Below are 26,653 nucleotides of genomic sequence, written 5' to 3' on the forward strand. Positions count from 1 at the left end.
AACATTTAGATTTACATTTAATATTTAGATTTAACTATTTAATATATTTCTAATTTAACAAATATTGCTGTAAATGTGGTAAAAGGTGACGTTAAAAAAATTCACTTTTTTAAACATTGTTTGAAGCTAAATGTGGCAAAATGTTGATGTTATTTTCAGCGTGAGCCACTTTACAAACAGCACCCCATAGTTGACAACTTACTCTAAGAAGTTGGTCAAAATCAAAGCCTTTTTGAGTAGGAGGAATTAAAATAAATAAGTTAGAATACCTTACATAAAATAATTTGACCACTAAATATCCCTGAATATGCCTTAACTTAATTAGGCTCTTTGAGGTCAAAGCAAATCATGTTGGATGGACAATTGAGTTTGTCGTCTTATAAAAGATTGACTCAATAATGCCAGAGTTGGAACTACTTTAAAAGATGGATGCAAATTGTCACCTCCAATGTTTTAAGTTAAACCAGTGAGAACTTGTCAAATCTTCTTGAGGAACAGTTGAGCCTGGAGCATGAATAATGACTTTGTCACTCGATATATATTTGCAGACCCTGCCCCCTGCAGAGTCACGTGTCCTCTTTCAATGTAAAATGCAAACAGAATGAATTATTTTCATTTTCTCTGCTTTTGTCCGCGCATAAAGAAAAAGTCAATACAGGCCGGGCCATAAAAGAGTCCCAGGGCTCCGGTCTGAAGGTGAAATGTCAGCGGATTTTACCTTTAAATATAACAACAATTAATTAAGGACACTTGTGGGGTTCTATTTGCAGTAAAGGGTATTCACCGAGAAAAAGAACTACTGCTGATGTCTCCCCAGGTGACTCAAACACTGCCACAAAATACTGATGCTAACACACTGAGCACAGCAACAATTAATCAATCCCACAACACACACACTCACAACACACACACACACACACACACACACACACACACACACACACACACACACACACACACACACACACACCTCCTACAAACAAAGATGCAGTGCCTGCAGTTTGTGAGCTCAGGAGCTCAGAAGAACGCTGCAGTAAACAAATTAAACAGTTGTTTGCAAAAAAACTAATTATTCCCATTTTCACCAGCTCTGGTACAAACAGCTTAACCTGCATCTGGAACTGAAGGATTTTAGACACAAGCCAAACAACCGCGCAGGTAAATATTTGCATGAATGACATTAAATTCTTGACATTTCTAAGATTTCCCTGCGCAAAAAAAATGTAAGCAACAATGGTGCATTAAAACTTTTACTGGGGGGGGGGTAAGGGGTTGGAAATAGCACTTCTTGAAATGGTCTCCTCATCTCCCGAGGCTAAAGGCAATTTCATGCTCCAGCACGACTCAGGGGGACATCAGGACTAAAGGTGACCTCAAGGTTAACGGTGCAAACCTAATAAATATGTTGGAAAATCCAGCAGCACAATAACAGCTCCTGGTCACACTCCTAAAATCCAATCCCAAGGTTTAATTGCTAGAGAAAATCAGGATTTTGAATTTAACCGCAGTGGAGTATCTCATAAAATGAAGACAGGGGCTCTTAAAGGAAGTAGGGGAAATGTGGCGAGCGCTGTGTCCAGCCTGAGCGTTGTTGTTGACAGCCCGAGCAGTGTCAGTGTTCTGCCTGTTGCCAGCCTTATCACTTGATTCTTGATGTGACAGACATCAATAATTCAGAGGAACATCACAGTGTTGGCAGCTATTTAAAGAAAAAAGGCCGGGCGAGTACACTGCTGTTCGCTGTAGGTTTGAGCTGGTGTCATCTGCAAACAAGCAAGAGGACGTTTTAACAAGTCACTTCATCGGGCCTCAGCAGAGGCTCAGAGTGTTCAGGTGAACCAAAGGCTACAGCAGCTACGTTCACTTGTTGACTTCCCCTCTTGGTTCAAGGAGGGCTAATCAGTGATTATCTGCCTCTGACGTCTTTAATGGACTAAATTAAGAAATGACAACCGACAACCAACAACCACAACGACGAAGGCAAGATAATCAAAAGCATTTGGAGAATAAAGCATATCTGTTGGAGAGGAGTTGTGCAATGTGTGGTGAGGGTCACTGCTTCCAGGAGCAGGGGAAGGTTAAATACTTTACCACTGAGAGATGAAATTGTAACGTCATCTCAGTTGTATGTGATGTTTTTTTAATAACCCATATGATGCGAGAAGCAGCTGCCCCCAGGTGTTTCCACATCATCGGTGCAGTGGTTAGCATTGTTGCCTCACAGCAAGCGGGTCCCCAGTTCGAACCCAGGGTGGGGGAGCCCTTCTGTGTGGAGTTTGCATGTTCTCCCTGTGTCAGCGTGGGTTTTCTCCAGATACTCCAGCTTCCTCCCACAGTCCAAAGACATGCAGGTTAATTGGTGACTCTAAATTGTCTGTAGGTGTGAATGTGAGTGTGAATGGTTGTCTGTCTCTATGTGTCAGCCCTGTGATAGTCTGGTGACCTGTCCAGGGTGTACCCCGCCACTCGCCCAGTGTCAGTTGGGACAGGCTCCAGCCCCCCCCCCCCCACCCCACCCCCAAACAGGATAAGTGGTTACAGAAAATTAATGAATTAATGAATGATCTGGCCCCATTTAAAAAATGCTTGGACACCCCTGCATTAGTATATTTCACACCAGGCAAGATGGCTGCCAAGCTGCAGAGTTCAAGACCAAACAACCAAATCAACAAACAACCAAATCAGTATTTCAAGCCAAAACTTGATCTTTTTCTCATTCTATCCAAATGTTTTTTGTGCCTAAACCTAACCACACATAAACCAAATCATCAAAAAAATAAAAAATTGAACAGTAACATATCTGCTACATATTAAACATACAAATGCAACACATCCATGGTTTGCAGAAATGTGCTATACCAGTATTTAGTCTGGAGATCTGGTTTTGCATGTTGCTGCGTGTGTGTGTGCCTTCTCAGAGAAAGAAACTATTAGACAGTCAACCTGGACAAAACAGTACAAAGTTTTACAACTACTGTATGTATCTGTTTGTCCACTAGACAAAAGCAAAGCCTTATTTTCATTACGCACATCTGATAGTTATGAGGCAAATTTGTAAATTATAGGTCATATTATGCTTCATATGAAGAAACTTTATTCAACTTTGTGCCAGCTGAGGACAGATGTTTCAACAGCTATAATAGCCACGAACGTGACCAAACATCATCAGGGTGTCTTCAGGTATCACAGTTCAATTTAATGCTTTTTAAGTCCCGTTCACGACACATTTTAACCAAATTTTATTACTTATTTAAGAATCATAGGTAAGCACTGCAGGCAAGTAGTATCTTGAGAGGTAAGTGTTATGTAGGAATATGAATATTAGAGTGAGTTAAGTCAGTCTACATTTTGCCAACAGGTAAGTGCAGGTATGAAGTAAAATGACAGTATTGTAGTTTTCTAAAGATTTGTAACATTAGAAATGTGGACTTTCACATTAAAATGCTCCACTCATTTTCACAAAAAGAAATGTAAAAATGTGTAAATGAAATAAGATAAAATGTTTTTAGTCGTTAAGACCTCACAAATTCAGATTTAAGACTAAGTAGACAGAACTCTCTGCACAGCCAGTCTCAAGGATCAGGTGCTGGTGGCCCACAGGATGATGAATTGAAAATTATCTTTTGAAAAATGTTTTTGAAGAATGTAAAAGAAAAAATATTGAAAAAGAAAAGTGAAATGACTGTGATCATTAGTCATGTGACCCGTGTGTATTTAGCACACCTGTGAGTGCTCGTGCAATTCTGTTTTAGCGAACCTGAGGAAGCCACAGCGAAATCACAGTAACTCAGTTCAGTGTGCGGTGGTTTATGTTGATCACATTAAAAACTATTTCATGACTTCCAAACCTTATTGTTGTAACATTGAATTGAAGACATTTTAAGACTTTATAAGGACCTGTAGACACCCTGACATGGAGCAAGCCAAGCAAAAAGCCAACTGTCTTAAGCGATTTCTCATTGTTTCTTGACAGTAGCTCAAACTGGATATGATTCCTCCCCAAAAAGTGCAACTTATCTCTCAAAATACAAACTCAATAACTAGCAGTAGCAGGGCAAAGGCAACTAAAGCTGGTGTTTGGTCTTGGAAAAACAATTTCCCAACTCATCTAAGAGGCAAAACTTTCCCTTAGACGTCTTCCCCTTAGACTATATTTAGATTTTATGTCTCCGGTAAAGTAACTGCCATGATGGTGAATCCATAACACCCCAAATCAAAGCTTTAAAATGATAAATCCAAAAAGATGTGTGACACCACAGTCTACATGACCCCATGTATTTTCCACTGTCTTCGACCAAATGATGCTCTTTGCAATTTCAGCACCACGGACAGCGGCAGAGGAAAGAGCAGGCTCTCAGACAGACGCAAAAACTACAGAGAATCACATCAGACGGTGACGATTTTAACATCATCCTCATCTGTTAGATATTAAAGCCAAGGATCAGATTTGATATGTGATTTCATAGTGAGGAAAAAAAGGCACAGACAGTGACACAGACTACGTCAGCTCTCACAGGCCCTCTTAGATGTTTATCCAACACATTCTGAAGAGGGCTCATCACAGTGCACCCAAACACAACAGAATCAAACACACATTCAAGCAAGAGTTAAGCTCCCAAAGAAAAACATTTTAAAACTTTCTTGACCACCCCAGAGTTTGCATATCTCCGGGCACACACTCTCGGCCTATAAATGTGTGTGTATATATAATATATGTGTGTGTGTGTGTGTGTGTGTGTGTTATCTAAAGTAAACATCTGGATATTTTTCCTAAGACAGGGTTATCTTGACAAATAAAGTAGAAGTGTCTTACATCCTCATCCTCCCTCGAGCATTTTTTGCGGTACTGGACGTGAGGTCTGCCATCGACGAGTTGCTGAGGGGTCTTCGTCGCGTTGTCTTCGTCTGCAACCTGTCCACCAAGAAGGTGACTGGCCTCAGGTGGGTGCGGGAAGGAATTGGTCGTATTAATCTTCCCGGTGAATCTCTGATACAGCGAAGCCATATTATAGGTCCAGTCCAGATAAAAACAACTTACAGCATGTCAGAGCCACAGAGGGGTCTCGCCTGAGTCGGTTTTTTGGAGGAGGGAGCAGATCTATTGGTTTTCTGTGCGCTTCGAGGAGAACCGATGGCAGGCAGCCAGTTTTCACCTCCGGGATGGAGCAAAAAAGATAAGGTGAAGATACCGCGCTAGTAAATAAGCATCTATGGATTGTGAATGACTCACAAGCAGAAGTGATAGAGCGATATAAAAGCTGAATCCTTCGCAGCGGTGTCCTTGTAGCTTTGTCCAGGCGCACGGCAGACTGGTGGGCTGAAGGTGTCAATAGTTGCGCTCATCTGTATTCACAACACGCTGGCTCCCCTCTTCAGTTTCCTGATGCCTCCTTACAGCGAGATAGCAGGCGGATGCGCTGAGTTTCCGATCAGATACTCGATCCCCACCAGGCTCCGGGTGAGTGTCCACAAAATAAAGCAGCACAAGATAATGTTTCGACACTTTGGGCTCTGTTTTGGCGGACCGTCGTCACGCGTGAGGAGTGTGAAGGACGCAGAGAGCCCCGGCGGTACTCTCCGCAGACGCGCTCTGCATGAGAAGTGACCAGCACCGAGAGAGCAGCGTGTACTGTATAGCGCTGCTGTCGCCGCACTTCTCCGGGTCCTGTTTTTACGCACCAACATGCGCCGGCACTGCGCGACTTTCACCTGAATTAACCTTGATTTAAAAGCTCTGATTGACAAGTCGCGCTCATTTGTGATATCATGAACGGGTTCATAAAATGTTCTCCCAAATGATTGGCTTTGGTCCCAGGACGGAGCTCGAGTGCCTCTCTGTGGCGCACTGAATTAGGGCAGGCTGACCACACACACCTCTACTTCAGGTGTAAAGCAACTACTATTCCTGGTTTTGCTCATGTTTTCCTATAAAATACACCTCTTACAAACTGAGCTCATCTTGTTCAGCTTAAGTCGAGATCAATAAACCTATACATTTTTCCAATTTTCCTAAAATACCCAGTTACATGCAGCGTGAAAGTCCTGCAACAGCATAACCAAATAAAAAGCATATAATTTATTTCCCCCTGCAGCATCTTTAAGTCTTATAAATCCCTTACAGTAAAAATTCAAACCATGAAAATGTCTCCCCCCTAATGTATGCACTTTCCCTCCTCCTATCTTATATTTTCAGTCAGTCCACATCCACAAGTGTTATTCAGCTCATGCACTATTTCATGCCTGAAATGCTCACAGAGGCCAAAGCAATGCAGCTTTCTGGTAAATGCAGAATATTGGCTTATATGTGGCGGAGGGGAGGGAAAGGCTCTCGAGTCAAAGTGTTAAAATCTCTGCCATCCCTGTCGTGAATGCCACAGGCGAACACCCCTCAGCCTCTCACTGTGACAGCTCAAACTATCACTCCACCGGGGCTGAGCTGTATTTCTGGGAAATAGGTCATCTTCACACGGGTACAACTTCAAAGCAGCACTAAAACTCCAAACAGCCCCTCACACATTCTGTTGAATGCCACTGTTTTGCATCTTCCATTAAGTAAAATCAAGCTCATTTTGTTATCGTCTGCGACTCAAGGTGGACTGACTACAACAGAGGAAAATATTCTATATTCGACTTTGAACAAAGAGTTTCAGTTAATTCCTTTTTGATAAATGGTGAGTCATCTCCAGCTCTGAAAGAACTGCTGGAGGCTCACTGATTCATGGCTTGAATTATGAATGTAACCTCTTTAATAGGATATGTATCTGGAATACAGAGTATTGATTTCAAAAGGTTTGGACATTCATTCAAAAACAAGCCCCGGACATTACTGCCTTTATCTAATTAAAGTTAGTCCCTATCTCTCCCTTTCGCTTCACTTTGAATCCATTTTCCTTGCACTCTGAGTGTGATTCAAATGAACTGAATCATAAATTTGCTTGATGCTTTTGCATGCTTTTTAATTGCGGCAGAGATTTATGTAGTGGGCTGAACATCTGGGCTTCCAGCAGCCTCCTCTTACACGGTGGCTCGCCTGCTTGGTCGCTGTCATCATTTGTTTCTCTAGTTCATAAATGCCTTTCCTGGGTCTGCACACCCCTTGGGGAAATAGGTCCAAGTCACTTGACATCCTTCCGAGCCTGTCTGATAGATGTCTTCCAATCTCCCTCACCTTGTTGGGGAGCTATTGTGAACTGCCTGGCTGCCTTAACGTTCCCCTCAGGACCGTGCCGGGAGCAACGGGCTCGGCTTGACTCCCCTATCGCCTCCTTGCAGATACAGCAGCTGACTGGAGCTACGCCTTCCCCACAGCTCTCGTAAACATCACTGCTGCAGTCAAGCTCTGCGTTATTAGAGGCAAAAAATGTGGAGAGGCATGTAATAACAGCTATAATGATGATGATAGCTGCAGCATACCTAATACCTCTGCAGGTAGCTAATGGTGCTTTTGGAGCCTGTGCGTGCTAAAAGTTACTTCAGGTGCGATATGGGACATTTTAATTATATTTCAAGCTCATAACAGATGCATTTTAATCCGAATCCAAAATGCACCTCTGTGCACTTTATGATGCCGTAAGTGATGGCTTTATGAGGCTCAATATACTCCCCTGGGTGAATTTACTTTTGATTCCAGTGAGGGATTTATACACAAATGTTACCACATTATTTAACTGAAAATGCACAGGTGTTATCTTTTTATATATGGGCTGGAAGGAAGTCATTTGCTTTCTATTCACTGTTAAAATGAAGCCAAAATACTGGTGCTCACATGCTCCACAGGGTGCAAGAACACTCTGAGGTAGCCTGCAGGTAAAATCCCTCCACTGCATAAAAAATAGTCACTTTAGTTTTGATAGCAACAAAGACTGAACTGGAACCAAGTCGGAGAGACAGAAATGGTGAGCAAACTGTCGTCCAGTGCAGAAAATAAATAGCAAAAAGTATATACATGCAACCCACAAGGCTTTTTAATGTTTCACGCTTTTCTGTTTTAGCTTTAAAGGAACACTGTATAAAATTTACAGGGGATTTAGTGATGTCTAGCAGTGAGGATTAAAAACTTGCACCAGCTGAAACTTCTCCCGGTTAAAATTCCTTCAGTAGTCACTGTTCAGGAGCTGAATTATCTGCAGAGGTCTCTTCCTCTCCAAAAAACAACAGACCACGTGATTAAAACCAGTAAAACTACTGAATAAAGCAGTTTCATGTCACAAATCAATGTTTCTCCAACGCAGCATGGCTCACCCGAGACAGGCCGTTAGCTCAGCACCTGCTCATGTGTGTGCACCTTTATTCTCTGATAAGTTAAGATCCAGATGTTCAGGAGGTTTTTACCAGGAGCCAAATTATCCACAGATGTTTCCTCTTCTCCAAAACAAACAGACCCGGTGATTTAAACTGATAGAAACACAGAAAAAGCAGTTTCACGTTATAAATTACTGTGTTTTTCAGATGCCGCTCGTCCCGGAGGAGCTGCTGACTACGGTGTCCAACATGAAAATGTGAGTGCCCCTATCTAGAGCCAGTGTTTGTGTCCGCTATAGGGTAGTGTAGAAACATGGCAGTGCAAGATGGGAATCTCAGTAGACAAGGACCAGCTCCCTATGCAGACATTAACAGCTCATTCTAAGACAACGAAAACACAACAGTCCTTGTTTTCAGATGATTATAAACAAAAAAAACATACTTCATATTTTATAATCAATTTCTGCCAATATATCCCTCCTCCTCCGACACACTGCACCTTGAAGAGTTGCTGTCACACCTTAAGAAAATTGCCTGAAGCATGTTGAAGCCCATTTATAGTATTTTCTTATTCATAAATATGTAAATAGAGTTAAGCGGGGTGAATAGCTCGAGGTTCAATGTCATACATGATTCATAATATATATCATCTAATGCACTCATGATGCACACATTAATGTGTTTGCATTAACTAAAATCTCACCACAAGCTAACCACTTTCCATCAGCATGCTGCACTCTGCTACAACATGATGACTCACAAATTAATTGGATGGAAGAGCAAACAGATCAATCAATCAATGTCTGGTGGGAGTGCAGTAATATCTAATTTCCTCTGAACATCACTCAGCTGAAGAAGGAAATTACTGCACCTCTCTACATGCATGTGACAAAATGGATTTATTTACAGCCACCCATAATCACATCATTTTTGCACCATCTTCCATTTTGGTAATGATGATTTCCCTTGATGTTGAGCTGCAGCAACATGCTTTAGTTTTTATCATCCTGCTGCCTGTGTCAGATTACATGCCTCTGCTCTGCTGTCTGCTGGACACATCTTATATTAAAGCTGTCTCAAAGACAGTCCATCACTGGGCTGTAAATAGTTCACCCTCACACTACATAAAAAATCACCATGAATTCACTTAAACAGAGTTAAATGCATTCAATTTGTCCAATTATCAGAGCCAGTCTTTAAGCAGGAATTAGCCACACACCATAAATCATTATGAGGTTATCAAACTGGGGATTGGGAGGGGAAAGGTGTAAGACAGCGATAGTGTGTGAGAGGAAAGGGACAGGTGCATTCAGGTGTCATAAAAACAACTGGGAGTTAGTTATTGTAATTAGGCCCAATTACTAACACGGTCCACAGCAGCAGCACCAGCGGCTGTCACACACAGCTCTAAAGTAAAGTTACTTTAAAAACTCGCTTGAAGTTGGCGCCTGATTCCGCATCAAAAATTCTTCCTCTTTTCTCCAAGCCCCAACACAGTCATATCTAAACACACACACATGACACACATATTTTTAAACTCAGTGCGACTTACCCTTTCCGGGGATATCGCTATCTCCAATGTTCACCGCTGAATAGACGTCTAAAAATCCGCTTTAAAATCACAGAAAAAGACGCTGCTTGAAACTCCAGAAACTCCTTGAGATTTATCACGTTTTTAAGTTTTCCTCAGTTTTCAAGTTTTTCAGTGACAGCTGACTGTATATCCATGGTTCGCTGCAAAGAGGAAGTGCTAATGATTAATTCGGCATACTTTTAATGGCGCAATTTTGCCCAAATGTAAATAAAATACAGGCTAAAACAAATGGGGCTCAAGCTGTGGCTATTCCCCACGGCTTACTGATTCCATTGCGGCTTCATAGCCTACTTCCTGTTCCCAGAGACCCAAAATTATGGGAAATGCAGTCCCAAAACTTAGACAAATATTATCCCCAATTAGTATCAAGATAAGGAATAATAATAGGAGTGACAGTGTTAACGTTTTTTTTTCACTACCAATATATTGTTGAAATTGTTCACATAATTTTGTCGGAGAGGGGTCACAAGGTCAGACACTGAAAACCCTGCTTTAGATAGATAGATAGATAGATAGATAGATAGAACTATGAATAATGGCTTAACTCAGGGTCCCATCAGGATCACAACGTTATACTGAATATGTCTAGAAATAGGCTAATACCCATCACTTCCAAGGTAGAAACATCTTCTTCTGTCAGTGTTTATCACAATTTAATTACGCCTCACTGAAGGCTAAAGTCAATAAGAGCATGCAGAGGAATACATTGCTTATCCCTGAATTACACCAAGACTACATTACAACACTTGGCTCATTTCGGGCCCCATGTAACGACAGTGGATTCAGTTACTGTGTGCTGCAAGTCAGGACACTTTATTACAATTGTGGCCCGCTGCACGAAAGCAGAAGACACCACAAATCACCGAGGCAGCCGCAGAATTCAGGTCGGGTCAGATTTATTTCATAATATTCAACAACAACCGGCGTAAACCCACACAGAGTCCCATGCAGATTACAATTCACGCATCGTTTTTATAAAAACCCCTCTATAAATTCACATTATGGTAAATATTCTGGTAAGTGGTCATTTCTAAACTCGTTTTTCACCATGCAGCGTGTAAAATTCAACTTTGTTAACTACTTTCCGGCACTGAAACCAGCCGAGCATGTCGCCTGTTGGAACTGCCATATTATTATCTTCTACGGAGAATGAGTGCTGAATCTTCCAGTATATTACGGATGAAGGGAAGCTATGTACTGAGCCCAAATTGAAATGGCAGCAGATAAGTCACAGAGGAAATGGAGTTTAATGCTGGCTGATGTGTTAGAATAGACTGTGGCTACGTTTGAGGGGAGCAGCAGACTACAGTCGTGGATTGTGACAGCAGCAGATGATGAGGAGGAGAAGCCGGGAGCTGGGGAGCAGAGACACCGAACAAGAGAGCGTGTCACTAAGAATTTATTTTCACATGTGTGTTTGCGGGTAGATAGATAGTGTGTGTAGCAAAACAAGGGCTGAAAAGAAGGGTCAGGGTGAATGAAATGAGGGAGCTTATCACATGGGAAGTGTGAGACATAACCTAAACCACCCTGCCTCTCCCGCTCTTTTCTCACACGGATATTGGTTGCATCATTTTTTTGGTGCTACAGATATAATGTAATATTCCTTATGGCTCCACATACATTTGTGCATCTCAACCACTGCGCAAAGTCAGAGTATTTGTAATTGGAGTATTCTTGAGTGTGTCTCTGCTGGGAATACATTTGGAGCCAGAGATACAAACCATCATTTTATCTATTACTGACAAAAGACTCTAATAATCACCATCAGATTGTGTCTGTTCTCGCATCATTTTAATTGCTTAAAAACAACAAAAGTTATCCTAAACTTCCACTCTTCATCAATCTCCCTTGCAGCCCATTTGCATGCAAGAACGAGAGCAGCATAAAGTCTGCATTTAGTCAAAGCTGAGCAATTAGCTGATCTCACAGCCATCTGAATGATTTCCACATAAACAAAGAGAAAACAAAATATTTAAATTCAGAACATGCCAACCAGGAAAGCGAGCCAATCATTTAAAAAAACATCCGGATATCTCATACAACAACGCATACGTACTTCAATCCAACTGTTGGCCAGCTCCCACCGAAGTCATTAGATGGCAACACATCACAAAGAATAACAATGAGGCACTAAGAATTCTCCACAGCATATGTAAGCAAGCATTCATTAGGAGTCAGCACTTGAAAGAAAATTAAATGGGAAGCGTTTGTCCATCAGGATCCTCAGAGGGGACGTCGGGACCAGCCGCCCCCGTCCTGCCTGTCCAGTTGTTATCAAAATCAGCCAGCAGCCTTTTCTGTCAGGAGCAGGAGACTCACCCATAAACACAGACATTCCCCCACAGCGTGCCGTGCATGCTAAAAGGGCCCACTTACCCTTCTGGAAGGAGTGCTGGTGTCTATCTTCAGCTGGGTGGCTATGAGGACAGACATGGTGAAAAGTGCCACTTGCTTTTCCCCCCTCGCTGTGCTCACACCTTTGTGCTGTGAAGTTGAGGCTGCTGGAGGTGTCTGAGAAGTTCTCCCCCCCCTAACCTCCTCTCCCTCGCCTCCCCTCCCCTCCCCTCCAGCTAAGGGAGAGGATGACCCGGGGGTCCAGGAGCCCGACCAAAACGCCTCCCTCTCTCCTCGCAGGGTGAATCAATCACACAGACACTGGCATCGCCTCCACAGGGGGGCGAGGGGGTGGGATAGGAGGGGAGGGGGTGCATCTACTCCGCTCAGGCTGCTCCAAGCTCTAGTTATCTCTCCCCGTCCTTCCTCCCTCACTCCTTGGCTCACTCCCTCACTTGCTCGTCTTTCCCTCCCTCACACACACTGAAACTCTCCCAACAAGACTTTTCCCAGCGAAGGTGGAGAGTCCAATAAGTAAATAAGACACACACGTAAACTGTAAACAACAAACACAAACAGTTTTGCATCATATCAGCACCAATACTGCCTGCGAGGCATTTTTCCCCTAAAGTGTGTGTGTTTTTCCAATCTGAGTGTGTGTGTTCATATTACCAAGAAATGGATCAATTCAGTCCTCTTTGCAGCTTGGTTATGATTAAGTGCAAGTAATATTTATGCTGCCTGTCTTCCACATCATAAAGTACATCCCCCACACACACCCATCAAGCCATGCTAACAGGACAGAAGCCTGGCACGAGCCACACTGCTGCTTTATTTATGTAGCGTTTGTGTGCCTTGTGTATTGAGTCCCAAGGCTGAGTGTGCGTAACCGTGTTTATTTACCCAAACCACAGTATGGAGCCATGGCAAAGAAGGGAATGAAACGGCATTCGTGAAACTAGGAGTAGTCACATTTCTCAATGAAAATCCCTCTTTTCTTAATCTAATCTGCTCAAGTGAATATGACAAAAGCCGCAGGCAAGAGGCACCGTACCTCGAGAAGACCAGCGCAAACGGCACACACAGCAAAGCATTCATAACTCATTCAAGAGCGGTGAATCACAAGGCTACACACAGTCGGTCCCCGCTCAGATATGGACTCGGGGGCTGAATCATGGCTCCTGTTGATGCGGCTGTCCGGCGTTTTGCTCGTGTGTGAAATCAAAATGCTGAGGCTATGTGAACTTTGCAGACGGTGCAGGGGTCATTAAGGTGCCATCGCACTGCAGAACAGTGCCTCAAGTTTTCACAATCTGCGGCTACGGAGGCTGGTATCTAATTTCACATTCATGAGCAAGATGTGCACTATTTTAATATGACCTTGCCAATTATTCATTGGAGAAGTGAATAAAATAAAGCTGGGACGCTGATGTTCTTATTTCATAGACAGTGGTGTGTTTTATACCCTGTGGTGGGAACTGGTTTAAAGGTTTCACGGTGCTTCATAAATACTTATATTCAAAGTCAGCCGATTTCTTTTTGACCGTGACTCATGGACTTGCTTAAAGCGAGACTCTTCCCCCTACAGCTGCAGCAGTTTATCACTAATGACTGCAGGGCTACGGCTCATATTTTACATGTTTGATTTACACAACTAACCCCAGATGACAGCAGCAGCTGATAAAGAGCTGCACTTTGTTAAAGGTAAGCAGTATAGCCACAGAGCATGAGACAATAAAAGATGAAATCAAAAGCATAAAAACAAAAGGGAACAGCTGCACGCTTAACATTTTGTCATATTTGTAAAGGCAGCATGTAAAGCTATACAGGACAAGGATAAAGACGAGCTAAAGTTCATCTTTGCCAGCACACCACAGGAGATGGGGTTTCATGTGTGAGAATAATTGCTCCGATGACTGCACCGGGAATAATAAAGTCCTTTGAGTTAATACAAGACATGGTGGTTGTAGTTATAGCCGTTGCTGCTAACAGGCTGATTTTGTGCCATGACATTTCCCCGGGGTCCTTTAAACAAGCCCCTGATTGGTCATCTTCCGTATTCATTTTTGTCACATTTACAGCCGTGACATACACTCCTATGATTATGAACATCGCCAGCTCACAGTAAGTCACTGTAATTGCAATTAGTGTAAAAGGTCAGCGGCGTTATTGCCGTAAAGCACAAAGGTGATGTGGTGTTTTATCACACTGACAGAAGATTAACAACGTACAGCTACTTTTTTTTTTTTCCACTTGTTTACTTACGCTCATTTACTGATTTCCTCCGTCTGTCACCTCCTGCTGATTTTGCATAATGTGAGCTGCCATTAAAGCATTTCAAGAGCGGACGTCAAAACAAAATCATTAATAAAATCTGTGTAATCTATCCGTGGCACTGAGAAATTGAAGACATATTAGTTTACATCAGAACTTATAAATCCCAATAACAGTGTGCATTTAGGTGTTATTAAATCACACTTAACAGCATGCTCAAGGGAAATGTTTAAGGAAGTATTTCACTGCTGGAAAGATGCAAATAGTTTTGAAATTGGTGCTAAATGACCAGAGAAAACAGAGAAAAAGGGGGCTGTGGGATTTTGCTCAAGAGGTAGAAAACCTACAACTACCATGATGCACTGCACTGCACTGGAACAAAAAATACTCCTGCTGTTGGGTGATGTATTACGAGCTCTTACGTTTTGACACAGGAAACAATATAGCAGCCAGCTAGGAACAAATCATCTCATATTAAAGCTATATGTTTCTGAAATAATTGTAGACGAAAATAAGACGACACAGTAACAGAGTCTTGGTTCATATTTGATCAGCACTGTCTATTTTTGGAGTCTGAGTTTGGGAGAGAAAGAGAGAATGAGGGGCGGCTGTTTCTAGCTATACTCTTTGTGTCCCTGATGAGGAAGAACAATCTGTAGTTTGAGCAGCAGCCCTAGATGTGGAGATAAGCAAGGAGATCTGGGCGCTGCTAAGATGGAGGAAAGTTTACCATAGTTCAGTTAAGCCCAGTTCAAACCAAAGATTTACAACAAGACCATTTTAGACTGTTGCAAAGAAAAGTTGCAGCGGTGTGAAATGGCTCGACTGAGCTCGACTCAAGCCGGCTGATGGTGTCACCTGCAGCTCAGCTGGTCAAATCACTGGTGGCTGGTTTTAGAATGTAAAGCACGGCACCTGTTTCTACAGCAAGTCGGCTTGTAGTGAAGTCAGCTGGTCAAATCAAAATGAACGCAGACAGTGTGTTCACTTGCTGTGGCAGGTGCTCAGTCCCTGCCGAGCCCTCTGTTTCAGCCCTCACGGTGTGCCGATGTTGGAAGGTGGGTCACTGCTGCTGCTCCTTGTATGTGCTTATGCTCCCTCTCTCACACACACACACACACACATACATTCTCACTGGCTGATTATTAGCGCTGTTTACGTACATTACTGTGGCGTATTTATTATGAATACAGTCCCTCTGATGCTGGTTTTGTTTCTGTTTTTTGCCATTTAATCGCTACTACAAATGCAACTGTGGCCAGTATCTCACTATCACTATCCTCCTTCATATTTCAAGCTGTGAACCGGCAGGTTTTTAGAACATTGCAGAACAGCGCATTGCAAGTATAGTTGCCTTTTTCAACTCATCTCGTCAATCAAATTGCCATACAAATGACACAAATGCAACTGCTTCCTCTAATAGTGAAAAAGTATTCAACTTTCCACTGCTCCCGACATCAGCGGCCCTCGCTTATGATTTTACGCTTCATTGCTGTGCTCATGTCTGCTACCTAGAAGGACGTATCTGGTGTCAGGTACAGTAATTTGCTAGTTTACCATCTGTCTATGAAAACAACAGATTCTCACTCCCACCTTGTCACATATCGACGTTTGGTCATGGTACTTCCACATATAGATTAGAGGTGAAAGGTACCCTGGGTGTGTTGGTTGTTGATATTCTGGGACACCATGTCAAGTTATACTTGTTACATGCATTGTCTTCTTTCAAAATACACTTCCGTTTTCACAGGAAATTTGCCATTTACATACAGTCTCTCAAAATAAACACACTACGCCAGGACAACAATGTAAGTTGGCATTTTTTTCTCCAACAACTAATGCACATGGTTGGGTTTAGGAAAAAAGAACAGGGTTTGGCTTGAGATGCGAACACTGCTCTCCTGGGTGAAAGTCTGTTTGCTGAACCCATCCAACACCCCTCCAACCCACCCTACTCAGACTTCCGCTGCCTTAACTTACATTCTTTTCCCGCCGCATTCCCCCCTGACGCCACTGAGCTCCGTTAAACTATAACAACGACTGGCCACGTATCATGCCAACATTAAAGGACTGCTTTTTCATTAAGTCTGATGCTGCAAGTCACTGCCCAAGTGCCGGATTTTGACGACTTCAGAGTGAGACCAAATTGATGAAAACATTAGTTTAATCTTCGTGGTTCCTACTAGGTGCATGTCTACAAACTGTGCGACTCTCCTGCAATCGTGATGTGAATGAAAATAAAAAAACAAAGTGATCTTGCCTGATTAATCAACATTGTGTTAATCATAAATTATATTTTGAAAGACAAGCCAAGGGCTGTTTAAAATCAGTCTGAGGGCCACAACTGGTCCCCGGGCCAGACTTTGGACATGACTGCTTTGAAGCATGCATGGCTCTCTAGATCCAGAGAGGAAGCTGGATTTATAACCAGATACCACGGGGATAATGAAATCATCAGTTTAGGTTTTTGGCTTGTCTAACAGTGTTTACCTAACTGATGTCTACAGCCGCTGAATTAAATGGATAAATCATAAACCGATCAATAAATAAGACTGGTAAATACCAAACAGCGCTTGAAAGAAACAAATCATCCCTAATAACGTATTCTGCTTGTTGTTTTTTCCTGTGAGCTGCAATCTTTTTAACACTGCTGCAAAGATTAGGCTTGACAACCTTATAGGACGAAGGTTAAAACCCAGAGGGACATTCAAAGGGTTTATGTGACTGCGTGAATGTGTGTTAGTGTTTCTCTCTGTGTGCTAATGTGCAAAATGAAAGTATAATCTAAGCTCACTTCAAAACTTTGTGCCCCATGATGCCATCAAACCTTTATGTCCTTAGCCAAGCTCTGATCTTGACCTTCAGCCAGACCGCAGCACCTATCCATGGCTAATCGACTCAGAGGCACCGAGCATCCACCACCAGCGCTCCTCCCTGTGGATCCCAAAGATTCACACCGCTGTACTTGGTATGCTTCTCAGACCAGCTTCTCTTTGAGCACAGGGAAGGGCAGTGGTGCAAAGATATGAATAGAGAACACAATGCTGTTTGTCAGAATAGGAATGAGTCCAGGAATATGTGCATATCAGGCTATGATGTGTCTTTATCAGCGACATGCAAGAGGCTCCTACCACAGACGGAGCTCTATCAGGTCATCTGTTTCAGGTGACAGCTACAGATGAACCCTGCACCCCGGGGAGCAATGCAAGAGCAGGACTGTGACCAGGATGAAGAGCTTGCGGTGTTCACGGGTGGCCAGGAGCTGGAAAAATCTAGGAAGCTTTCATAAACATGGTTCTCATCTACAGCAAACCTTCCCCAGAGAAGCCAAACCCACGGCACAGCAGTTAGTGATGACAAATGACTGCTGTTGAATGGTGTTCTCCCTTGCTGCCGGCCGTCCCCCGGTTGTTTCTCCATCTCCAGATTTCATTTCATTGAACAATGTGCCATTGTTCGCCACCGCATTATCACTCTCAACGCGGTCATTGGGTAAAATAAACAGATGGTATCGAGATGGGCGCGTAGCATGTGTGTGTATGTACACACCAGGAGAATGAAAGTCATTTTGTACTGGCTAATAGTGGCTGTGGGCAGCAATACAAACATTTTAAGCAGGCGATTCAAAGTGCAATGGTTCAATGCAGAAATACAGAGGGTGATACTAGATGAATACAGAATGTGTTTGAAAGGCATTTCATCCGTACATATTCCTGCTGCATACAAATCGTTTCAGTGAAAGTTTGTCTGTACGATTCTCCTCCAGGGAACCTTAACATTCAGCTCAGAGTGTCTAGTAAATCCTTGACACACGCTTTCAAACAGCTCTGATACAGTTGCTCTCAAACCTGATCAAACAGATTAAAGTTATGATCATGTTCCCTGAAAAATATACTTGAATAACAACATGCAACATGACCCCACCAACAGACTTACACAAACATTTTTAACTGTGTGCCTGAGCATTAGAGACAGTTACTGCGACCTTTTGCCCAGAGTGGAACAATAACGTTTGTATCTTGGAAACAGAGAGCGCTGTCAGCTGACTGACTGCCTCTCAGTCTCTCTCAGCAAATGCAAATGATGGAAGTCTAGACTCAGGAGAAAGGTACTGGCCTCGAAAACGTCAGACAACACCAGAGGCAGCCAGCACAGCAGATGAGACAAGACACTGTGAGGCAAAATTTAAAATGGTTTTTCTGCTCCATGGTGTAGGAGGCACAAATGGATGCCAACGATTCAATATGATTAAATCATGCTGAGTAACCTTTCCATCTGATTTAAATGAAATGCATTTAAAGTTGTTGACGTAAGATGCAAAATGATGAATAAAAGGTTGTTGACGAAAGTCAGTGGCATTAAAACATAATGTGCCGTGTCCTCAAACACCACAAGATACTAGAAACAGCAAATATGCAAGACCATGTAACAGCCCGGTTTCTGCAGAGCGCTTTTGGATGTTGGGATTTTTTGAATCCTCTTGGGTGACATTTCATTATAAAAGCAGTCATGAATTTAATCTCCACAGAAAACATCAAAACACCTCACCACAGAGGCAGCAACAGCCGCTGACAACAAACACTGCAAAAAGCTTAATGCAGTGCAGTTGTGGAGAACTGTAATAAACACCCAGTGGTGTCGTGGTAGATGAAATGGGTGTACTACTATGTAGATGGATATGTTACTGAGGAGGACGTGGGCATACCATCCGATATATTCCAGTGGCTCTTTGGCTGATAGGTAGGTATACTGTAAATGACCAGAAAAATAATACGATATATTAGGATACGATACAATACGATGTGGCTTTATCGTCCGTTTACACTGAAATTAATTTTACGTCCTCAGACAAACACAAATTAGACATATGATTACACAAACAGCACATACACATTAAAAGCACCCCAAACATTATTTGAAATAATCTTTTTAACTTTGCACCTCTTCATTTTATTGCTCTGTAAAGCACTTTGAATTGCCCTTGTGTGTGAAATGTGCCACACAAATAAAGCTGCCTTGCCTTGCCGATCCTCAGATTCAGATCTTAATTAGCAGCACACTGATTTTGGTTTAGCAGAGGACAGACTGATTTATAACTGATTTTCTCAGCCTGTTGTATTTAAATGGAGGGACACTGAATCAGAATTTGGTTTTCTCCATTTAGAACATGCGAGTTAGCAAGTCTGAGCATGCTCCTTTTGTGGGTTGCTTGAAAGAAGTGTGCTAATAGGGGTCTACAGTCTGTGTTTAAAGGATATATCCAGGACTCAAACTCAAACTGACTCAGCAGCAACAACAGGTTAAAAAGACAAAGATAGTTGGAAGCTAAAGCCGAACTATAGGCTACAGATCACAGTGTAAAAGTGATCCACCACATCACTGCTGATCGCCACACAAGACAATGAATATAAAGGGAAACTTTGCTGATATTGAACCGGCTGTGTGGCATCGCAGTGTGTGCAGATGAATGGTGTCTGGCTTCACCCCCATGCTGCTGCCAGCACCCGGACTTCCGCCGCCGGACTGGCAGGGATCTCCAGGGGAAGCTAAACTCCATTCATCTGCGCACACTGCATTGACACACAGCTGGTTGAATATCAGCAAAGTTTCACCGGTTCCTGTACAGCAGGGTCGGTCTTTGTTTAACTGTTATAATCATCAAAAAGCAAAAGCAGCATGTGTATACATTCAGTAGGCTATATCTTCAGTCGCTAGCTAGCTAACCCTACACTTTTCAGGGTTTAATTTTGGTTTTGAAACAGGGAAGAAACGTTTGTCTTTTTTCCAACATCTCCAGGTAATGAGTATCATTAATACACGACATGCCCCAGGCACAACATTTAGCTCCAAATCCACAAAACCAGCCTGAAAATGAAGGAAATCTGAAATGCCTGCGTCAATGGAGCACAGCTGTATTGTTGTCAAACCCTGGTCTGAGATGGCCCAATGCTATGTTATGGTTGGCCAGTCTGTGTCCAGCGGCGGGACTTAGCGAAGGGTTAATTGTGCTCTGCATAATGTATCTCCCAACCAGGGCTGTTTCAAGACACTCTGGGGGCCCCAGGCAAGGGGCACCTTGATATGATGAATGATGAATGATATTTCAATGGAATAAATTAGTTACTGACTTATTCATACTTCAAAAACAGCATCAATAAGTGATTAACATAAGGGGGATCAAAATAAAAAAATAAAATAAAATAAAAATCAACCAGCCACCCTCCTCCTCTGACAAGTAAAGAACAGTCCCTTCATAAGTAAAGAACAGTCCCTAAAGTGCGGTGAGGTTTGTGGGCCGTTACCTGCCACAAAGAGTAATGTGAACGGCTCGTTTCTCCTCTGACACGTCACATACCTGTGTGCCGCCACGGCTCGGCTGTTCAGGTATTTCTGGGCAGTCATGAAATCAACAAAGAGGAAATTATTGGACCTGGAGCCGGACTTCTTCGTCGCCGGTAAGCCGTTATCTTGGGCCGTATTTGAGAGGAATACGGCGTCTGTGACCCCCGTTCAACCCACAGCCGCTTCCGGCACCCCAGAGTGTCTTGAAACAGCCCTGAATACCTGAAATGTCACTGGATACAAACCACTGCAGCGGCATATTGAGTGCCAGGTGGACAGCGCGCGCTGTTATTGGACAGCGCATGGAGACTCACCCACTTGCGATTGGACTTTGAATTTATCCCACAGTAGTGGTACCGTGAGGTACCGTAGTACTATGATACTCCAACAATGCTAGCGCGGATGGCAATCTATCATGCGGGACATGGTCTCAATTTGCATGACACGTGAAAAGAGACAGAAATGCTGTGCAGTCCCACATAATGTGGGACGTCTGGTCACCCTACTTAGCCACTCGCAAGCAGCAGCTAGCAGGGGGCCCCATTAGGGGGGATTCCAACATGTTGTCGTTGCAGTGTCTATAGGGGTTCCATCATATTGTCATTGATATGGACCAATGGTGGTGGTGGTGGTTGGGGGGGGGGCCCTCCTGCCCCGCCTGTCTGGGGTGTGTCTCTGGCTCTCTGGGGGTGCCGGCCTTCGCCGCCCTGGGTCCTTGGGCCTGCGTGGTGTCCTGCAGCCTCTGCGGCTCCCTGGTCTTGGGGTCTGGGCGCTCCTGCGGTCTTGGGGTGCCATACCGCCCCCCTTCCCCCGCAGGGCTGGCCCTGGACCCTGGTGATGGTTTTCATAAACACATTGGGAGGGTTCAAATACACACATGCATGTTCGATACTTCAGCTCTGTGACGCATCGCAAAGAACCGATGGGATCACTCCAAAGGGGCCCACTTGCTTCTCAAACCTACCACACCGCGCTGGCAACTCTTCTCTGCAATTGGGCTTTCCCCCCTCCACCAAGACTCTCACATTTTTGGTGTTCAGTATAGACTTCTCTTTTGTTTTTGTTTTTCAGTACAGTATAGTAGACATGTATATGTTTATTTTTGATAATCTGCATGGAGCACAACCACCTCAAGGCCACAATACATCAGCTACACTGCCTGTTTCTCCCCTGTTTTTTTTTCGTTTGTTTGTTTATTTGTTTGTTTTTCCTCCTTCTTCTCCGCATGCACTATCACTATATAACTCAGGACTTAAGCACCTGCCCCCTCCCCCTTGCTTGTTTCCTTACTTTCCCCCTGACACACTTTGGTGTATCACGGCCCTCTCTGACTCATATTAGGAAGTTTTTCCAATAAAGGCTGATAGGCTAGTCTCCAGGGAGGGTGGGTGACGGTCACAACCACGCATTATGGGTATAAAATACTTGACTGCAAGATTAACAGTGCATCAATCTTCACAAGAAGCTTACACCCTTTAGTGGCGCTAAGCTATGAAGACCAATGCAGACAAGTAAAAAAAAAAAAAAAAAAAAAGAGAGCTCATAGTACATTATTATCCCACTAGAACACTGTGCTCCGAGAATACAGGCTGACAAAAGTAGAATGGGAGCCAGAACCTTGGTTACCAAGCTCCTCTCCTGTGGAACCATATTCCAGTTTTAGGTCCAGGAAGCAGACACTGTCTTGCCACCTAAGAGTAGATTTAAGATTTTCTCTTTGATAAAGCTCATAGTCAGGGCTGGCTCAGACTCTTCTTGCACCAGCCCCTAGTAAAATTGCTGTTTAGGCCTTGACAGCCAGGGGGGTTCCCTTGACACACTGAGCTCCTCTCTCCTCCTCTCTCCCTCCATCTATGTTAATTCATGTCCCACTAATGCAGGTTTCTAACTTGACTCCTTCTGCGAAACCTGCGGGGTGCTTTCTCACCTCGAAGGTTTCTTGGATCGTGGCTGCACCTGCTGCTGTGATCCTGCTTGACAGTCACGGCAACTGTCATGATGATTAGACATATTTCCACTTTCATTACTGCTATTATCACTGCTATTATTGCAACTATTAATATTAGTCTCTCATATCCACTGCCACTGTTTTCATCATTAGTCAGACTTCCATTATCATTACTGCTATTATTACTGCTACTGATAGTGCTCTATTATATCCACTGCTATAAATACTATTAGTCATATCTCTATTCTTATAACAGTTGTTAATGCTATTATTGTTGTTGCTGTGCACCTCTCTCCTCTCTCTGTCTCTTTTCTCTCTCTCACCAGAGAGTCTCAAGCTGTTCTGGAGGTTTCTGCCTTTTAAAAGAAAGTTTTTCTTTGCCACTGTCGCACAACAGAGAAAAATAATGGGTGCTCGCTCTTGTTTGGAATTCATTCAAGAGTATGGTCTGGACCTGCTCCACATGAAACGTGTCCTGTGATAACTTTTGTTATGATTTGGCAACACTGACTAGACATCTTTCTTCTTAGAAATGACCAACCCTTCCTATTAACTCCCAAAGAAAAGCTTGAAATGTCCTCGCTGAAAAGATGTGATTACAAATGTGCATGAAAAGCTTGAAACACCAAGCTGCAGTGACTGATGACCTGTGATTTTAACACTCGTCTGTGAAGAGCAGCAGCTTTATTCCCGGCTGTGACTTATTCCTATACCCTAAGCACTAAATACATTCACGAGAGATAAACAAGGGGTGAAAGGAGGCCAAATGCAAAAAGAAAATAATGCTTATGAATGTATCCATGTAGATACAGCTAGTAAGTCTCTCTAACACAGAGCTCTCCCATTCTTAGTGCAGGATCATAATAACCAAATCAGGCGTAATGAGTTTTAGGGAAATCATGTCTGCATTTTTCTCCAAATTTGCTCTATCCTCTGAGAGTGGTGGGCAGCTCGGATATCCACAGCCAGACTTAATGATTTCTTCTCTATGCAAATTGACAGCAGATTATGGTAAAATTTAATAGGCTGTGCCCGGGAGTCCTTAAAGAGTCAAACTCTGGTCACAGAAACTTTACTCTTCAGGACTTTGGGGGCTTTCATAGCATTGAGCTGTACAGTAAGTGGTGTCAGCAAAAAACTGAAATGCACAGAGGTAGAGCTTCTCATTGCAAGTGGTGGAAATTAGTTTGAAAGGAACTTGACTGGAGGCTTGTAAAGCCTAAATAATAAGAGAAAAATCTATGACGGTGCCAATGAATTGGAAGAAAACTTGGCAAGGAGGCTTGATCTAGAGTCAGTGTGTGACTTTGTGCCTCCAGCAGAGGGCAAACTAACTCCAGCTTCGGTTGAAAGGAAGACGTTGGATGACATCAAGAGCCAGTCAGTCTGATCTGCTACAGTAGCACTGACAAATGAGTGAATCGCCAGAGAAGGCAGCCACACATCCACATCTGACAAGACTACATGAAACATATCAAGCAAAACATGCAGAGATCTAAGTCTAGTGCAAAACTCTTAGCTTCCCTCATCCTATTTTCTTGTTCTGAAGGTTTTTTAAATATGTAGGAAAAAAAATACATCAGTGACAAGCAAGAAATCTTTAATATAAAACTTAAAAAACTCTGCATGTGTCACTACAGCTTACAGAAACACATAAAAATAGCCTACTACAGCCTGTGATCTGGAAACATTTTTGGGGATGACATGCCCCCTAGAGGCACACAGATTTGTCACAATCCAAAACTCCTCAGAGTAACACATGCAGGGCAACTGATTCATGCCTCAACATATTTTTGTCCCTCATTCAAACCACAATCAATGCGCCCCCCTGTGTAATTCAAGTTAACTCTGGATCTTTTATGTGAGTGCTGCTCGGAAATGGCATTGAGGGAGTGCTATTGCTGGGGCATTACTGAAAGAAATATGTTATCCCTCCCTCCATGGGCTGATTTGTGATGTTTTGTTTGTGAGAGTATTGGAAGTAAAGAGAAATGAAGTCAGCTAACCTAAGTATCTGCCACAATCTGGCAGATGTAGTAAAAGCTGGTGAAACACATTAAGTATAGGCTGTAAGGGAAAAGGAAATAACCAGACTCTTATCAGGACAACCTAATTAGCTTGGCTTCACATGGAGAAGCTGTGGACACACACTCCATTTGGGCCACGAACTTTGCAAACAAGTCTTATCAAATGATTTGGTCTATCAGGTCTAGACTTCTAAAGGCAAATTGAAAACTCCCACTGGGAAGACATTTAATGGAGTATTTCTGCTTTGATACCAGCAGATGGATTTGTTGTCTCGAAAAAGAAGCTTGATGTAAATGATCCTGCATTTCAGTAAATAAGAAAAGGAAACTTAATCTGATCTGACAAAGTTTAAAATCAAGATAAAAGACGCAGGAGACAGCAACGCCTCAACATCCACGACTCTGATCGCGCTGCTGAGGGTGAGTCTACAGCTGAAGACATAACATCATCGTCTCCTTGCGCACCAGTGCGCCTTCAAAAGTACTTAAACGACGCTGTGCCAATTGGCGACGGTGGATTTTTAAGCCTGATGGATAGAAAAGAAATGCCGGCTGGATGTGAGCAAGAAGTGGAAAGAAGGAGGCTTAAAATATAAATTACCTTCTCTCCTTTGGTGGATCCCCTGCGGTAGTTTCCAGCACCTGCTGATGAGTTCATGGTCCCATATAGCAATAGTCTGCAATACAAGAATATTCACCTGAAGCATTCAACTTTGTTCTCTCTCTCTCCCTCTCTCTGTCACACACACACACACACACACACACACACTTTCTCGCCCACGTGCACGTACGCACGCACCCACACAGCCAATAACCACGAGAATATCTGTTTTCTCTCCTTCTTGGAACCTGCGAGTTGAAACAGCCTCATATGGCGACAGTCGCTCACTGATAATTACATGCGGCTGAGCTCCAGCTATTCCAGCACCGAGCGAGATTAAACGCCACCCACCTGTAGTAATGATGTTTTAAAGTGTTGTCCAATGGTAAATCAAAGCGCTATAGGCGCAGTCTCACTGTATACGGGTTGTGCCGTGTGTGCTTTCTGCCTGCGCGCACAGCCGGTGAGACCGATGATCAGCAGAAAGTTTCCAAGTCACTACGATTTCCACTCAGCAAGTGGAGTTTCTTTTGCAGAGGTGTTGCTTAAAATGAGCTTGTCCCCGGCCAGTTCTGGCGCTCTGAGTTAGAATATGCCGTTACAAAGGAAAGGAGAAAAGGAGAAGTGGAGCCTCCGCTTTATCAGCACATTGCATATGCGTCTCAGGAGTGAGGCGCCGCTGCAATCCTCAAAGTGTCCAACGTTCAACTGTACAGTTTGAATCCACTTAGTTGAATAGGAGTCTGTGTTGGCCGCTTCATCTGTACCTTTTTGAAATGTTCACGCCCCATCTGGTATGTCAGAACATATTGAGGATGGTTTGTGACAAGTTAAGAGCGCTTTTGTGGGGCGCGGGGGAAAAAGCAGCATCTATAGCTTCTGCTTATCTGAAGAGGTTCAAACATCTGACTCTGCTGAATGGTTTGCTTCTCTGATCCCGTTATGAGCTGGACAACAGCGGAACCCTGCGCGTCCTTTGCCCTCGGCGGCTGATTCAGGTCAGACAGAGCCAGCAATTAGAGGCTTTTAGCGGTGGGTGGTGATCAAAGGCGAAACTGTGTCACCCTGTGGTCCCACAGCGGTTAATATTTTTCCGTAGGTCTAATGAGCAAGGGATGCAAAAGAGTTCATTACTGAGCGTAAAGTGTGAATTTAGTGAAACCACGGGGAGCTAAGTGGCGGCGCACTCTGCAAATACTAATGATCCTGGGCTGGGGAGTTTTCTCCAACTTCAGCTGCAGCTAATTAGAGGCAACAAAGGACAGACTTTTCTTTTGTTAACAAGAATA

General features: G+C 43.3%; 1 protein-coding gene across 3 annotated transcripts in view; it reads right to left on the reverse strand.

Annotated features, from left to right (window-relative positions):
- The window catches only part of LOC117263885 (A-type potassium channel modulatory protein DPP6-like), a 155,045-nt gene extending 129,609 nt beyond the window's left edge, over nt 1–25,436 (reverse strand). The window contains exon 1 of one of the 3 annotated variants that reach the window (XM_033637595.2): nt 25,365–25,436. In XM_033637595.2, the coding sequence (XP_033493486.1) occupies nt 25,365–25,421 (57 nt within the window). In that variant the 5' untranslated portion in view covers nt 25,422–25,436. Of the gene's footprint in view, nt 1–4,813; nt 5,340–12,214; nt 12,325–25,364 lie in introns of those variants that run through there. The other 2 variants (XM_033637596.2, XM_033637593.2) reach the window with 2 other exon arrangements.
- Nucleotides 25,437–26,653: the final 1,217 nt, after the last annotated feature.

The sequence above is a fragment of the Epinephelus lanceolatus genome, chromosome 12 (genome assembly GCF_041903045.1).
Source record: "Epinephelus lanceolatus isolate andai-2023 chromosome 12, ASM4190304v1, whole genome shotgun sequence".
Lineage (NCBI taxonomy): Eukaryota > Metazoa > Chordata > Actinopteri > Perciformes > Serranidae > Epinephelus > Epinephelus lanceolatus.